The sequence below is a fragment of the Passer domesticus genome, chromosome 10 (assembly GCF_036417665.1).
Source record: "Passer domesticus isolate bPasDom1 chromosome 10, bPasDom1.hap1, whole genome shotgun sequence".
Lineage (NCBI taxonomy): Eukaryota > Metazoa > Chordata > Aves > Passeriformes > Passeridae > Passer > Passer domesticus.
This window is the reverse complement of record NC_087483.1, coordinates 22,904,390-22,921,570: the sequence shown is the minus strand read 5'-3', so window position 1 is coordinate 22,921,570 and position 17,181 is coordinate 22,904,390. Positions and strand designations below refer to the sequence as shown.

General features: G+C 41.9%; 1 protein-coding gene across 9 annotated transcripts in view; it reads left to right on the top strand.

Moving 5' to 3' along the window:
• Nucleotides 1-19: 19 nt before the first annotated feature.
• The window catches only part of MAP3K20 (mitogen-activated protein kinase kinase kinase 20), a 101,738-nt gene continuing 84,576 nt past the window's right edge, over nt 20-17,181 (top strand). For 6 of the 9 annotated variants that reach the window (XR_010369261.1, XR_010369260.1, XR_010369257.1 and 3 more), the window contains exons 1-2: nt 23-184; nt 6,737-6,926. Coding sequence is in view for 3 of the 9 variants with exons in the window: in XM_064434413.1 (XP_064290483.1) it covers nt 6,768-6,926 (159 nt within the window). In the remaining 6 variants the exon portion in view is untranslated. Of the gene's footprint in view, nt 185-6,736; nt 6,927-17,181 lie in introns of all 9 variants that reach the window. The other 3 variants (XM_064434414.1, XM_064434415.1, XM_064434413.1) reach the window with 2 other exon arrangements.

Genomic DNA, 17,181 nt, shown 5'->3' with positions numbered 1-17,181 from the left:
GGCGCGGAGCGCGGGGTGGCGCCGCTGCGAGGCGGTGCGGGGGCGGCGGCGGCTTCGGCTGCCGGCACCAACCGGAAGCGCGGGGGACGGAGCGGGAGACGCGGTCGCGCCGCTTGTAGCCTACTTCGCCGGCTCCGGGATCGGTGCCGCTCGGGTCCCGCCAGCCCGGAGCCCCTCGGGAAAGGTGAGGACGGCGAAGCGCCCCCCGCGGAGGCAGCGCTTGGGGCGGCGGCGCGGTGGGTGCGCATTCGGCTGGGCGGAGGGAGGCGGCGGGCAGCGGGCCGGGTCGGGCCGTGCGTGTCCCCTCCGCGTTTGACGTTCCCCGTGCAGAAGCAACTTCAGAAACCCTGCGAAGGGAGGCGGCCGGCCGGGCACACGGCCTGACCTTGTGTCGTCTCGGTCCCGCCGCGCTGGCCAAACGCGCCCGTGGTCAGCGGCGCCCACGCTTGGCCGCGCAGTGGGACGGGGTCGGGAGACGAGCCGTGTCCCGCCGGGAGAGCAGGGCAGGGCAGGACAGGGCAGAGCGGTGTCCGCCGAGCGACGCCCGGGCAGGACGGCCCGGCGCGCGAAAGGTGCTGCCGGCGGCGGGACACGGGCGGCCGGCCCGGGGCTGCTGCGCTTGGCCAGCCCTGCGCTCCTCAGAATGTCTTCCAAATGCAGCGCACCTGCTGCGTTTTGCTGTTGTTTTGGGCATAAAATCCGTCCCTCAAATCCCGGTTGGGATTTGAGGTGTGACTTTCATTCCCTCCGTTTTTTTTTTTCTTTTAAAGTAAGCTGTCGTTCTTTGGTTTTGCTGTGTTTGTTCAAGTTAGCTCGTTTCCAGCAGTATGATCTTTTATTAAGCTCGCGTGTGTGAGCTATGTATTACCCTGTATCCAGCATGCTCTGCTGGGAGTTTCAGCGACAGAGCCATCGGGAAAGCCATGGATCATTACTTTTTCCAAGTTCCAGAAGCAGAAATAATTTGAAAGCACTGGATTAACTGGGTCACTGCCCGAAAACATCATAGCTTTCTGCAGGAGGCATGTGGTTAGATGTTTTCAGGACTTTGTCCTGGAATTGTAAGTCCTCTGAAACCTACTTATTTTATCTATCCGTATTGTGCTTTGCGTACTGGTGGCATTGTGTTAATAATGGTAGCCCTGGAGAACCTGGCTCACTGTGAGGGGAAGACAGAAACATGGGCAAAACTGAGGCCCGGGTCCTGCAGTCTGGCCTGTGGCAGGACCAAGCTGCACTGTGGGCCTGGATGCAGGCTTAGCTGCCTTGCTTTCTTGCAAAGTGTTGTGTGTGTACTACTGGCAGGCATCACTTACAAGGTATAATGTAAGTGAAATGACCACTTTAGGGGTTTTCAGAGATAAAATGTTTTTTATTTAATGTGAAGTCTTAAAAACCTTCAGCCTCTGCCATTGACACACATTCCTTTCCTCAGTACTCAAACGGTTTAGGTGGAGTTGAGCCCTTTTTCTGTAGCAATGGTTATATAAATTAAAATAAAATTAGAAATGTTATTAATGGAAGTTATGCAGAATTCTTAGGTTCTGACAAAGGACAGGCTCAAATGTTGTTGAGTCTGTAACTAAGGTAGGCAGTCATGCCTCCAGTCTCACCATCTGCAGGACTGCTGCTCAGTCTGATTAAGAAAGTTTAGGAGTTGTAAGGGTTGTTGGCTTTATTTTAAATCATTGGGAGATTAGAAGATTACGCTGTATTTAATTTGGATTTATGCTTGGAGTTTGTTTGCATCTTATCGATCAACAGCTCATGATATGATTAAGGGTTTTTTTAAAATTTATAAAAACTTCTTTTCTGCAGCACCTTTTGTAGCTCAATGTCACTAACTCCTTTTCTGTTTTCTGTTTGGACAAGATAATGGTTAACCGTGTTTTGGTGTTCGAGGGGTGGGGGGGTTGTTGGACATTTTTATCTGTTTTTTTTTAATATCTATTTTTTTAAACTCTGTATAAATATACTGCTGAAAAAATCCAGGTTGGTATGCTCAAGGACTGCAGACCCTGTTGGATACAAAGGATGATTTGGGTCTAAAAATGGATGGTCAAAGATCCTGAAAGCAAATGGGCTGTTTTGCCAAATAAGGAAACTTGGCACATTCAGCTGTGTATTTTAAGATAGCACAAGTGTGGTGTGCTACTACTTTATTGGCAATATGTTGGCAGTATGCCTTCTTGCAAGAAGCGCTGAATCCTACTTTGTGGAAGCAGACAGTAAAGTGAGGGGCAGGGAGTTGCATGGTTGTTTCCCATAATAAATTACAAAGGCTGTTCCTGCAGTAATTGAATACTTGAGCAGCGTCAGGTGCACGTGCAAGATGAGAGATGCAATTTTCAGTTTTGCAGCCACGCACTAAACAAAGTATGAGTTGCAGTTACTGTGCAATTTCTAAATTATTTCCTCCCTCCTGTCTCTTAAGTTCCTCAAGTGGAAGCTGTCTGTACTCTGGGAGCAGTAGCTGAATGACAAACAGAAGTGTCTCCTGATTTGTATGTGGAATAAAGCAGAGTGTTGGGCATGGCAGCACTTCCCCACATTGCAGTTTGCAGGGAGCAGGGAGGTAGAAGTGAATGTGTTGAGTTCTTCCAGTGCTGCTGTGCTAAGATGCAGGGCAGCCTGCAGCAGGGTCCTGTGTGCCTGGGGGTTCCCTCACCTTGGGGGGGTCTAGAGGAAACAGCAAATGCGGGACCTTTGCAGGGCCAGGATCCACACGTGGGTTAATCCCCTTAAGAGCTGTAATCACAAGAAGCTAGTGATGCTGGATGGTTTCCTACACCTGCATCACTGCTGTACTGAACTGAGCTTGTGGTGACATAATGTGGTGACTTCGCTTGCTGCAAAGTGACTCTGTGTAATAGTCTTGACATGTTGCATGCTATTGTTAGACAATAATTTCAGATGTTAAACACTGCCAAATGCAACTCAGATCTCCTACTTTTTGGTATGAAATGAACTGCTTCCAACAGCACGCTCAAATACAAATGACTGTAGAAAACAAAGAGCCAGGAGAAGATGCAGATGTTGCTGCAAGATTACAAGCTCATGCTAACTATTAGAAATAAAACAGAAAAAGGAGAAAATTCTTTTACCCCCAGGCAGATCCCATCGGAATATTTGAAATAGCCAGCACTTTAATAATTTCCTGAAATACCTGTCATTCACTGTTTCTGAATTGTCATGTTTTCATTTAACTGAGAGCAAGCAACAAAGTGAGTCGAGGCAGTGTTTCCCCGCTACACAGTGATGGTATTTCAAGCCCAAAACTGTGAGTGGGGAAGGAGGGTGGGGTGCCAAACCCTCCTGAGCTGTGTGCAGGGAGTTGCTGTACGGCCCCAGGCTGGAGGCTGTGTTGCAGCAGGCTGCTCTCCTGTCTGCAGAAGTGTAAGCTGCAAAAAAGTGCCACGCGTTGTTGGAATGCTGTGCTTGTTTCAGATGCAAGTGGAAGACTATAGAATTTAATGAAATACCTGATGTATTTTTTTTCTTAACCAGTTTTATAAACTAAGATTGTTAAATATCTTTAAAACAGGATGGCAAGTTAATAACTGTGTGTGGATTTGTCACTTGCAATTTTTAATCTAAACAGTTGTTTTCTCAAACATAATGCAGAGATTGATATTTGTAATTGAGGATTACCTACCCTGAATCCAAAAATGGATTGGCGTAATGTTTAAACAGGTCTGTTGTTTCATCTAGAAAAAGAAAACTAATGCAGCCTGGTTTTAATTACAGATCTCTAAATAAAGAGTGTCTCTTGTAAATCTCCTCTACTTTCTCTGGAAAAAAAAAGCATCTGGAACAACCTGATGCCAACCAATGAATCATTCTTTAAATAACATTAACTTACTGTATGCTGGTGCCTTATAGTGTCTCTACAACTACCTAAAAAGAGGTTGTGGTCAGGCAGAGGTGAGCCTCTTCTCCCTGGCAACCAGTGACAGGACAAGAGGACATGGTCTGAAGATGTATCAGGGGAGTTTTAGGCTGGACATGAGGAGAAATTTCTTCACAGAAAGGCTGATTAAACATTGGAATGGACTGCCCAGGGTGGAGTCACTGTCCCTGGAGGTGTTAAAGGAAAGACTGGATGTGGCATTCAGTGCCATGGTCTAGTTGACATGGTAGTATTCAGTCATAGATTGGACACAGTATCTCAAAGGTCTTGCCACCTGATTCACTGTGTGATCCTGTGATCTGCAGCTGGTTGACTGCTGTAGGTAAATTTCAAACTGAGAAGGTGTTTAAAGAATGAATGGTAGCTTCTGCAAGTGCTTGTGTGCCGGGCACTGCATTATGAGTGCATGGAAATTGAGATAAAGTTTGAAGCAGTAAGGAGGACCCATCAAAAGGTACTCATTTGTATTTGTCCAGTGTCTGGTGTGCGTGTTATTCTCTGCTAGAGTAATTTCCAGAAATCAAATAATTTACTAGTTTGTATGGCTGATTTGGTGGTTCTGGGTGAACAGTAATGTTAAATAGTTTGACAGCTCTTCAAAGCTACTGAATTCAGATAGTGAAGCCCAGAAATTTCTTTCCTCGGGTGTATTTTTCTTTTCACTTTGTTTCCTTTTCCTTCTGCCATCCCAAATGCAATGATCTGTTTTCAGCTATTCCCACCTTCCTGTTAAATTTATGGTCTAATTGGTCCATATGCTTTTGCGAGTAACATCACTCTTCTAGCTAATTCTGTTGTCAGTAAGGAAATTGTTCACTTGAGTGTGATTACCTGTGTGCATAAATGTGTGCAGGGCTGTGGCCTTAAATTGTGAGGTTTTGAGTTGGGAAGTCCATCTGTTTTATTTGTTTGTAAAATGTCCCATATGCTTGAGACACCATGTACAGAGCATGAACTTGGAGTAACTGCTAGAGTAAACAATGCAAATGAACTTTTGTTTCTGAAGGTCTGCTAATTAAGCAGCAATGGCAAGGAGCAAAACATTAAAATATCACTTTATTTGTAGGATTGACCAATTTCCTTCGAGCTTTCTCTACAGAAAACGTGTGCAGGCTGTGCAAAAGATGATTATGAGATGGCAGGAAATTGCAACAGCAACAAGGTTTAAACAAGAACAGAAGGTCAGCAGGACAGTTCAGGCACTTGTATTGGGGAAGAGGCTTCAGAGCACTGGAAGCATTGGACTTCATTTCATATCCTGCTGGTAACCCCTGCTCTGAATGTAGATCTGGGGAGACGGCATTTGTGTTCCCTCTTCCGGAGCTCTGCAGGCTGGCTGTCAGTGAAAGGCTTGAAGTCTGCTCCTTGCTAAAAAGCCTTCAGTACACATAGTAAAGTTGTCATGGTCTGGTCAGCATTCATCTTTATGGGTGGTCAAGAGGTACAAAATGAAGCAGGCAGTTTCAGAGGAGGCTCTGTTACGTTGTGTGTAGAAAAGTGTTGATATCATCATCTCTCATTTGGAGAATAGCTGCAATCAAATAGTGCCAGGAATTTCTGATCAAATGATATCTCAAAATTTTAATCAGAGTGGCTACACGATCAGGAAAGGCAGGGGGCAAATAATGCCTTTGTGTTTGTTACAGAAGGGATTGGCATAAAGAGATTCTGGCAGTCACCCTACAAGGAGTTAACACAGGTGTGTTTTGCAGCTCTGGCAACACATAATGTTTTATGTCAAAAAGCCCTATGGAATGGAAGTTCCCAGAAGACATAGTATATTGTGGTAATGTAATTTACCGGTGAAATTGGATGTGTAATTTTCACCATCAACCCAAAATCTCCGCTTCTTTCTTTGCTTGTTTAATTAAAACTAATCTCTCATTTTATGCTGATAGATTTACTGTCATTAATTGCAAGTGTAGTGACTTTGCTGGTAATTAAAACTACTTTGTCTAGGCTGGTGCATCTGAACTGAACCCGCAGTTGATGGTTCTGGAGTAAGCAGTGTCCTGCAGTCCCACTAAAGACCTGAACTTTCTGATCTTATATCATTAAAAAAAGAAACCTAAATTAGTCATTGTTCATGCATTTAGGTGATAATGTTTCTTGAAATTCGCTACAGCCATAAGCTTTATCACCGTGAAATCTCGGGGAAGGACATTCTGTTCCTCTGTCAGCAGATTTGGGATCATCTCTTGAAACTGCCGACACCAGTCTTGGCACAGGCTGCAGAATTTCACATAATGTAACCCAGATGAATTACCCTGTACTTGCGCTTTGTTACAACGTGCAAACAGAACTGAGTCACTCAGGAAGAGAGATTTACCACGGCCAGGTTTTCCCACATCCGTGCACGAAGCGCTCCGTGCAGCGCGGTGCGTGCGCGGGTGCGGCGGCCCGCGGGGCCCCGCTGCTGCTGCTGCTCCGTGCGGGGCATCGGGCCGGGCGTGCCCGGCGTGCCCGGCGTGCCGCAGCGGGCAGGCCGCCCGGAGCCCGGAGCGAGCTTCCTCTCTGTCCGCCGGGAAGGCGGCCACGTGCCTGCCTCTTGCGGAGCTGCTTCCAAGGTGTTCGGGAAACGTCGGGAGTGCTCTGAGGAATACTGTTAGTTGTTTCTGTCCCCCAGCTCCTCCTAATAGATTGTGCAAATTATGCAGACTTCAGCACTCCCTGTTGGAATGCACATTCTCTGTCTCTTTTCCTGCTGTGGCCTGTGGATTTTACTGTAGTGTGCTTATGATTCTGATTTTGGGGTGACTGAGCATGGGTAAGAAAGTCCATTCATCCTTGGAGCATGTGCATTAATAAAAGCTTTTCTCTTCACAGGTTTTGCTGTGGTATATTTTGTCATTATGAGATGTCGTCTACCAGTGCTTCATTTGTGCAAATTAAATTTGATGACTTGCAGTTTTTTGAGAACTGCGGTGGAGGGAGTTTTGGGAGTGTCTACCGAGCACGATGGATTTCTCAGGACAAGGAGGTGGCAGTAAAGAAGCTGCTCAAAATAGAAAAAGAGGTAAAAGTTTACTTTTCATTCACTTTGTCTGCTGTGGTAACAACAGAAATTCTTTTCTAGTGTTTTCTGTCCTCTAGGTAATGTAGGCAACCTACCTTGGGATTTTTGTTTGTTTAATTACAAAACTCCGTAAGCCATGATGTTACAGTAAGGACATAATGAGCAGTCCAAGCCAAGGGGGACTGTTTCAAAGCACTGTTGTTTAACCCTTCACTGTTGTTGCCTACTTTTTTTGTTTTGCAATTCTCCTCTACCTGGCCCTGAGGAGAGCTTGCTGTACCTGTGGAGCTACTGATTTCCTGTTGATACCACCAGCATGTTACTAGATAGGAAGAGGTGGTGTCCCTGTCATTACCTGATTCCATTTTGTCCTCTTGACGTCTGCTCTGTGGTTCACATCTCTATATTCACTACAGGCTTAGAGTTGTCTCTTCCCTGCCTGATGAAGATTTTGATCTAGGGCTCCACTAGCTTCTAGTTAGTCATAGCCACATAGTCATAGCTTGGTTTTGCAACGAGGTAGTTTTAACCCTAACTGTTCTGCCAAGTCACCTTCCCTTGGGCTGTCTTGTGACCTGGAAAGGCGGATGAGTCCTTGGCAAAACTGGGGGAAAAGGCAGAATTAGCTAAGTGTACCTTTACCAGCTAAGGTTGGTTTGTTGTTTGGGTTTTTTTTTTTTAAAGCTTTTAAAATTTGCCTAAAAGTCCATTTGACAGCTCAGCTTTGTACAGTTTCAGCAGAGATGTGATGTAAGTGGTCCTCACAGTGCTCCAGTCTGCCTGCTGGTCAGCACCACTGATGGAGCAGTGAGCACAGCCCAGTGTAGTGATGGACAGCAGAGTCACTGGACTGTTGTTCCATCAAGACTAAATGTAACTTGTATACAATCTCCTCAGACTGCTGTAGGAAGACACCAGCTGGAGGACAGCAGAACAGTGCTAGGCATAATAGACTTAGTAAATAATCAGACACCAAAGTTCATCCACTGCGGCCGCAGCCGAGCTGCCATGATTGTGTCATGCTTAGTGATGTAATAAGCATGTTTGATCATGATTAAGCATGTTGCTGTCTAAAATAATGTAAAAGGATCTGTAGGACTCTGGAAAATTTATACATTCTGTCCAATGTCAGTTTGTGCTGTTCTCTTTATTTCTACTATTTGTTAATATCAAAAGATGTATGAAAACTAAAATTTATGCTATGTGTCCTCCTGTATGTGTGCTAAACCTGGTGTTATGTACTTAAAACATTTTTGAAAGTAAATTTAAAAACAATATTACGATGCCTTGTGATGTCATAAAACTTAATGAAATGGGAAAGGATGGAGGAAGGAAAATCCTGTGTATTACTTGACACAGTTGGACCTTTCAAAAAAAATAAATTTTTTAAGATGGTGCAACACAAGTTCAGCTTGGAGTAGCAAGGAATGCAGGTTGTATAGTAGGAAAAGGAAACCATATGCCAGAAAGAGTTTATTATAATGTAAGGATTTATTTAGGGATTAATGAAGACTTGCAGCTCAGTAAGAGCTCATATCATGGTGCAGTTAGGCAAATTCAGTTAATTGTTTGTCATATGCAAATCAGGATAAAGTAATTTCTAGCAACCAGGTGTGTTTTATCTTGGTATGTAGCACTGGGAAAATTGTTGTTAGCCATATGTGGGTCTGTTCTGTTTAAAAGAGTGTCAATGAACTGTAAGAGCAGCCCAAGAGAATCTGCAAAACACCATGTGGAAAGTTACTGAGAGGGGGGTGTCAAGAGGGGGTGATGAATATCACCCATCAGGATGAGTTGACAGAAGGAGAGCAAGTGCCTTCCATCACAAATTTGTTTATTTTTCTTTGGACTGGTTCTAATTCACAACTTAAACTAAACCAGACCGGTTATGGGAACAGCTTGGTATGGGCACTTTCTCTTGAAAGTTTTCTGGAAAGGCAGTGGAGAGGCAAGTGGTGATGCCTTAAGTAAGTCTGACAAGCTTTGGCAGAACTTTTCTGCCAACAACCTTAGAGAATTAAAAAAGTAAGAGCTTACATACAAAAATTGCATTTTCATATGGAGAAAATGATGGGATAGTTTAATCTAGTGCGTAAAGTTATTGCAAGAACTAGTGCTTGGAATCTGTAGCCAGAAAAATTAAAATGGAAAGAAAAGCACAAATTATCAGGAGTGAGGATGAGTAACACTTGGCACAGACTACAAATGAAAGGAGTGAAGATGGAGGGACCTTTTCATCTGTCTTCTCATTGAGATGTCTTTAGACAATTGTTTTTGTCAAGCTGTTGAGCTCAATGCAGGAGCATTTTGCTGAAGTATAGTGGCCTGTGCTGTACCAGAAGCCAGCTTGGTGACCAAAAGGTCTTCTGACCCTAATGGTTCTCACATGTTTATATATACCTTCATCTGTAGTGATTACAATAATGAATGTCTGTGACTGAACTGCATTGAAGTCGTGGTGAATTAATGACTCTCCTGATATCAATACGAAAATAACTTGCCGTAACTCTTGTGTGTCTGTGTTTAGTAGGTACTTGGATGCATTTAGTCCAGAAAACTAATTATTCTGTGCATTTGGACAGTGCTGTCAGGCACTCTTAGGGATGGTCTTGCGTGAGGCTGAAAGTTGGATTTGATGATATTTGCGGGTCCCTTCCAGCTTGGCATAATCTGAGATTTTACTCTTTCTAGTTTATTTGGAAGGAAGTGTCCTTTTATCTCCATGACTGCATGTCTTGTATTTCTGTTAACTGCTGCCAATAATCCATAACAACTGATTAGAGGGAAAACATAGGAGAGTTGTGAAAAACTTGCTCAGAGGCATTTCATGCTAGCCAAGTCCGAGGAAGCAAGCCAAGTCAACAGAGCTGTGGTATCATTCTGCAAATATGTTGTATCTATGTGTCATTTTATTAAACAAGCCAATCACAACCAGCAAAGATCATGAAGGTTTTATATTAGCCAAAGGGCTAACAAGTTCTAACATGTGAAACAAACCAATTTTTGTTCCAGCACAGCATACTAGAATATGTGCTTAGAAAAACTTACAAATACTTGGAAGAGTGTTGCTTAGACAGATTGCTTTGAACCTCTTGGAGATCTGAGAAATACCTCTGCAAGGCATTAACTCTTTTTAGACAGGCAGTAAAATACAACTTTATGGGAAGAGATGTGTGTATATGTGAAAAAATACACCATAACAGGTCTGCTAGGAAAAAAAATATATATATGCTGCAAGGTCTTGGTTAGAATATCAGACGTGAAACTGGACAAGAATTGTGCTGATTAAGTAAATCATAGGAATGGGGCCCGAGTGATTCAATGGCAGCAAAAAAATTAAGTTGCCATTTTACTGTCTAGTACAACCACTATAGTGGTTTTAGGTTTAAAGTAGTAAACAGGAGTTCCTAGTGAATTGTTTTATAGAAAATTAAGCTGTCAGCATGATGTTTATGATGCATGTGGCAGAGTAAAAATGCCACCTGTAGCAGGATCTGTCCTTTTGCCCTGAGTGATAATTGTGTCCTCTCACTGAAGAAAATTGTACATCTACTACTACAGAAGTCATTTAGCATTTTTGTGAGGGATTTATATGAATTATTAGATAAACCTGCAATTTGGCTCCCACTGAAATGAATGGGAGAGATCGGGGCCAGGGGCTTTATTCTGCAAATTGTTAGCAGTTCTTTTGACTCCATTATCTCAAGCAGATAACTGCTCAAGTGTTACAAATGTTGTTTTATGCCTTGCCACGATTGCTTTTCATTGAAGAGCACTCACCTCCTTTGATTGCCCATCTCTGAAGTTTACCTGTTATTTGTCATTGCTTTTGAGGGCTGTGCCTCTGGTGGCAATTTGTTGGCAGCTGGTGTGTGGAGTGTGGTTCTTCACCAGGAGGTTTATTACTGCTGGAATTTCACCTGAAATTTGAATTTAATTTTAATACCTCAGGTCTTTGAAAGTACTCCATGGTCCATGCTGTCTCCATGCTATTGATGGGCAACAGTATTGCTTCAGCCATTACAACCACTTTACTTCGGTATAAGATTACTTGATTTCATGCAGTACATATGTTCCTGGACTTGTTCAAAATGCTGGCAGTGGTCTGTGCAAACTGCAGGAGAGTGGTGGGGAAAAAAACCCACTAAAATATAATTGTAATCTTACTGGGAAATACTTAAATATTCTGGTGAACTAACAGAACTAACTTGTGGATGGAAGAAGTTAAGAAGAGCGGCATTAACTATGCATGCTTTGTTCAGTCGTGTCTGTAGTGCATTTGAGTTTTATGAGACTTAAAAATAAAGACATGCTTTCTCTGGTTTTGATGCTGTATTGCCTGGAGTCTGACTAACATGGAATTAATTTTATGTTGTCAGGGTTTCTTGTATGTAATACGTGTGTTGTAAGCTTTAGGGGATATTTTAATGCTTCATAACAATTTTCATATGGCATATAATGCAGCTTGTTCACTTTTTTGATCTTTATGATCCACTTCTGGAAAGGACTGTCCAGAAGGCATAGATTGGGCTTGTACCTTCTGAAGGAGATGAGTTAAGTATAATCACATGCATGTCACTGGGCTTACCTCATTCACGTTTGTAGTGCTAAAAGAGAGCATGTGATGATTTTTATGTGGGTCATGAGAATAAGGACTGGCAATGATTTGCAGCAGTAACAAGAGAAAAACAACAGAGTAAAAGCAAAACAAAACAAACTGAAATTGATACTTTAGCCCTGACAGGACTAAAAATAGTAGATGTTCTTATTCTTCGTAGTTTGTAGCTGGTATGGGTGCTCTGGTGCCAGCCTAGAATGACTCTCCACACTGGGTCCTGGCTGTAATGAAGGGCAATTTCAATGTTCTATTAATATTTTATTAGCTCTTTCTAGGAGCTTCTAGTCCCTTACCTCTCTCAGGTCTGAGTCAGCAAGTATTGAGAGTCATGAACACTGAGAGAGGACTTAGAGTGTGTGCTGTGGAAGTTATGCAGGGCGTAGGAATTGAACATATGAACTTTCCAGGGATATCTGCACCTATACTGAGAAATTACAAAGTTCACAGTAAGTGATCTCATGGGAACCCATCCAGCCCCATATTAATTGAAAGAAAAACAGAGTCACAGAATCAACTAGATTGGATTATTTAAATCATTGAGTCCAATCTATGACCTGACACCACCTTATCAACTAGACCATGGCATTGACTGCCACACCTGGTCTTTCCTGAAATGCCTCCAAGGCTGGTGACTCCACCACCTCCATGGCCAGCCCATTGCAATACTTAGTCACCCTTTCTGTGAAAAACTTCTTCCTGATGTCCAGCTTAAACCTTCCCTGGTGCAGTTTAAGTCTCTTTCCTCTTGTCCTATTGTCCTGTTATTAATTGCTGGGAGAAGAGACTGACCTTCACCTGGCTACAACATCTCTTCAGGTTTACTGCTATGTGTTGTTAGCTGCTAGAAGGAGACAAAACTGTATTTATTATACCAGAGGAGTGTCTTAAAATGTCTTCATTTCTGTTTTACAGAGTGGTTATTTTGCAAGGTTTTCTGTTTGGTTTTTTTTATATATTTTGGTAAAGGAATTGGCTTAGAGCACTCCTCTTGGTGCTGACTAGGGTATTCTCAAAAGGTATCAAGAGGATAGTTAGAACCCTCTATAGACTGGAAGTTGCAAAATTGCTTCAGATGCTCCAGCTGTTGTGTATTCTGTATCTTGCAGAATAAATAATTTTGGATAGGACAGACTTGTGCAATGAATCTGACTGATTCTTTGTTTGCCGTATTCTTGACTTTCATTCAAGGGGTAATTTTCTGGAGAACTTTATTTCCTAAATGAATTTTATATTTCCAGGAGTCAAGAAAGTCACTGCATGAGATTTTGTTAGTGCATGCTTTGGATAAGACTGTGTTGTGTCATGGCATATGTGTTGCAACCAAAATATTGACCAAACCCCATACAGTATAATGAAAGATGCCAGAATACAATTGTTCTTGCCTAGAGCAGGTTTTAGTTTCATTTTGTCTGTTTTAAGGAACTTCATTCCTGTGTCTCTCCCTCCTAAAACAATCTTGGGAACACAGGAATCAGACACAGAAAATAATTTGTCTGTATTTTGTTACATTTGATTGTAGTGGATTTTTTACTCATGTTTTTATACCAAGTTTTTCATTAAATGAGTAACAGCTTGAGAGTTGCCTCATATAAATAGTGAGTATTTGTAGTACAAGTTGTGTGGTTTACTGTTTTTTTGGGTTTTTTTTGACCAACTTAATTTGAGATTCTTACACTGGCTTTTAGATACACTTTTTTTTTTAAATCAAGCCAACTTTGTGGTTGATTTGATATGGACATCAGCTTCAGTGAAACTGGTGTGTCAGGGCCCACACTGGCAGTATGTGGCTTCAAAAGTTATTTTGAATCAATGGAGACATAATAACTGTCAGTGGTGTAGACCACTAGTTTTTATACTAAAATTGTAAAGGGACAAGTGCACATGTTCTCTTGACGTGGCCAGTGTTGAACCATTGCTACATAAACAAATTTGATTAACAAATAAATTATTAAGCTAAGATGCACCAGGTATGTCTGTTGCTTCCTTTTGCTTGTCTTTTGAACTGCCTTAAACTTTGTAAGTGAGAAGTGAAATTACCTTGCATGTGCTGCTCATTAGGAATGGAGGTACAGCTTCCTTAGCTTGGTTGAGTCACAGGAAATTACTGTGTGCCTGATGCCTGGGTTAGGAATATCTCTAGGATATCTCTTGGACCCTTTTATCTTAGTTATCTCCAATTATTCTTCAATTTCAGTGGGTTTTTTGGGTTTTTGTTTTCAGAAGGTGCAACATCTGCAAGTGAACAAGTTTTTGTGCTGGTTTCCTATAAATTATGAATAAATGTTGTTTAGAATAGAGAGAAAATGTCTAATTGTTTAGAAAACACTCTTCCTTATCCTCTTTGCTGTCCACAACATGCAGCCTGTTAGGATATTATTAAATATTCTTTACTTTTGTAATTAGTTTAATTCCATTGCATATTGTCTTAAAAATTATTCTGTCAATTGCAAGTTTTTGTTTGACAGTGGGCTGTTCACATTTCCTGTAGGTATTGAGTTGCAATTAAGGGCATTTTTCCTAGGGTGATTTATTTTGTTTGTTTCTTTATTTTGGGCTTTTTCTGTGTGGGTTTTTTGCCTGTTTTATTTTTATTTTATTTTTTAAAATTTTATTTTTTATTTTTCTCTAGATATGTTTCTTCTGTTTCAGTCTTCTTTTTGCATGCACTCGGTTGTTACTTATAATTTGGAGGAGAGGTTGTGTTGCTTATTTTTTTATGCCAGCAACCCTTGACATCAAATGGCAGCTCTTTTGTTTCCCCTCCCACGACATTTTCTGACCCTGAGCTTCTGTTGAAGCGATTAACTGCAAAATGGTATTTTTGGATATTTAAGCTGTCCTGAAGCTTTGCTGTGGAAATCTCATGGATACAGAAGAAATCCTTTTTTCTCAAAGTGCTGTTTTAGGCTGTTGCAGGCTCATGTAATTGAGTGTTGGTTCAAGTTAGACTTATGTAAACATTTATTTAATTATATGGTTTTCTTAAAACAGTGTTACAGGTAGCAAATCAGAATGACAGGTGAGTGGTAACTTGAGAGATGATAAGTGATTGCATGTTTGAGTCTTATGTGCTTTGAGGGACAGCTGACAATTTAAATGTCTGTGACCCACATGGAAATTTGTTGGTGTTGCAATTCCTGGGGATGCTGATTAAAAAACTTGCATTGACTGCAGGATACAGAGTGACAGATTGTTTCTGATTTTGCCAGAGTAGCTCTTAGGTGAGTAGAAGTATTTGAATCTGGCAGTTTCTAGGCTGTTGCACGCCTGTGTGATGGTTCAGATGAAGTCAGAGACCTGTGCTGGAGCTGATGTGATCTGAGTCTGGGACCATTCATCTCCTGGAGGCCATTCTCCACAGGAGTATTCAAAGCTGAGCATGGGGGCTGCACTCTCTGGCTGGGTGCCCAAACTACCTGCCACACTTATGGTGGTAATGGAATTTTGAACAACATGTTTTGTGCTTTTAAGAGGGCAGTAAAATGCTCTGTAGAAGTAGATAGGCCCTACTTTACTTCCTTCTTTTTTTGTTTTTTAGTCCTTAATTTTAAACTGGCTGCATGTCAGTTGTGTAAGGGTCTGGAGCACAAGATTTCACTGAAAACAGAGGTGAATAAAAGAGAAAATATATCCTAACTTGGATGCAAGCATCAGAATCAATCTTTTTAATTGCAATGACACAAATAAGATTGTAAAAGTTATTTCATATTTACCTATTTCCAATTACTAAGGTGCTGATAGAGAAAGTTTCCTTTTTAAGAGGACAATGTAAACAGTCACAGGGAAACATTCAGATGTGTTTATGTTAGCTGGAGGCTGCAGAGGAGCCTAGAGAACAGCTTCAACATTAACTCTTTCTCTTATACTCGGTTAATTGTACTTACACACAAGGCAGACAAAGCCAGCAAGGGCAAACACAGAGCTGTGCTTCTGATTCAAGTGCCTCCAAACTGCCCTGTTTCTCTTTTTAAATGTTTCATCTGTTGCAATTCAGCTACTGGGGAAGAATCCTAGTTGTAAATACATGTTTGTTTATTAGACTAATGTTTAGAGAATCTGCATTCTGCATAATTTCTATTTAAGAAAGTCGGCTCCACGGGGAAACTGGGTGTCTTGTGCACAGAAGGAGCCTCCTATGGGTGTTCCTCCTTGGCAAAATAGGGCCTGGCCCTTGGATGTCATTGGAGGGGAACAATGCCACACACCTCCCCACTTATCTTCTGCCTCTGGTTGCTTATTTTTTTTACTCCAAAACTCCTGAAAACTGAGGTTTCTAGTGGCTAAATGGTGGAGGAAAGGGGAAAAAAAATTGCATTATGATATACATGACTGACCAAATAGCTGTAGGTTTTGTGTGTTGGGCACCTGATTTACCAGTAGCCACATCAAAAATAAATAGCTTGTAAAATGCCTTGAGCTTTTTGTAGAAGTGAGGAAGCTCTTGGTAGACACCAGAAGATGAGATGAAGTTGCTTGTACCAAGTTGCTCTTGGAAAGTGCGAAAACCAAAAGACAGGCATGCAGGCTGAGCGGGTGGCAGCCTTTCAGTGAAAGCTGAGGCACTCTGCAAATTATTATCTGGCAGAGGTAGAATAGGAGAGATGAGTAGGTTGCTCTGGAAACTTGTTAAAATCAACTAGTTGTTGCACCCTTGAGCAAATGAATGATATTTACTGAGAGGTTATCTTTTCCTCTTGGAAGAATTGTACAGCTGAGAAAGTGTCATGCATACCTGTGTGAAAGTAGAGGGGGGAAAAGGTGTAGAAATCACTTCTTGTCGAATCTTGTAACAACTTTAATTGTAGTAATGTTAGATGCATTTGAGGCAAACCTTTGAAACATGAAGGCTTATAAGTTATGATTGGTGGGTTTCCTTTTTTGTGAGCTGTGTACGTTTAATCTCCTAAACCAAGGAAAAGGCTTTTTGATTTCTCTGTGATATGTCTCTGTATGCTGAGGGTGCTGTGTGTGATGTAAGTATCAAGCAACAGATAGCTACAATTTGGAGCTGTTGAATTCCTCTTTCTTTAGGATGTTGCCTTGCTATTACCCCTGTAAGAGTTTGTGAGAGCACTAAAGGCAAATGCAAGATCCAGACCCCCCTCAAAAGGATCACACATTTTGGAGTTCTGCTCTTAACTTTTGGATTCTCAGTTGTTTTTGTATTTGTACCAAAGTCTTTATTGTAAAGTCATCTCTCCAAGCTAGTGTCTCATCTGCCCTGTGCAGAAGTTGGCAGTAATGTGGTTTCTGGCACTGTGTTCCCAGTGGTTTACTCCGTTCCCATTCCCTGTAAGTGCTATAATGCTGGAAGGAGTCCTGCAATCTTTTACTGACTGGGAATAAAGTTCAGTCCTCCTAGGATCAACAAGCGTTCTGGTTTTACTTAATAAATTTGAAACCTGCAGTAAGAAATCTGCCTTTTCACTGGTATGATTCTGTGCTGTACTGTGGGAAGCAGGATATTCACTGCCTGTTTCAGCTGTTAGTGAGATGAATGTGAAGTAACAGCACTAACAGGGTGCCTGACTCAAGAAATTCAGGGCGAGTGACACTTGATTCTGTAGCAACATTGGCATCAGCTGTTAGCTCTGGTGACATGGCCATTGCCTTGAAACTGTGACCCGAGCTCCCTTT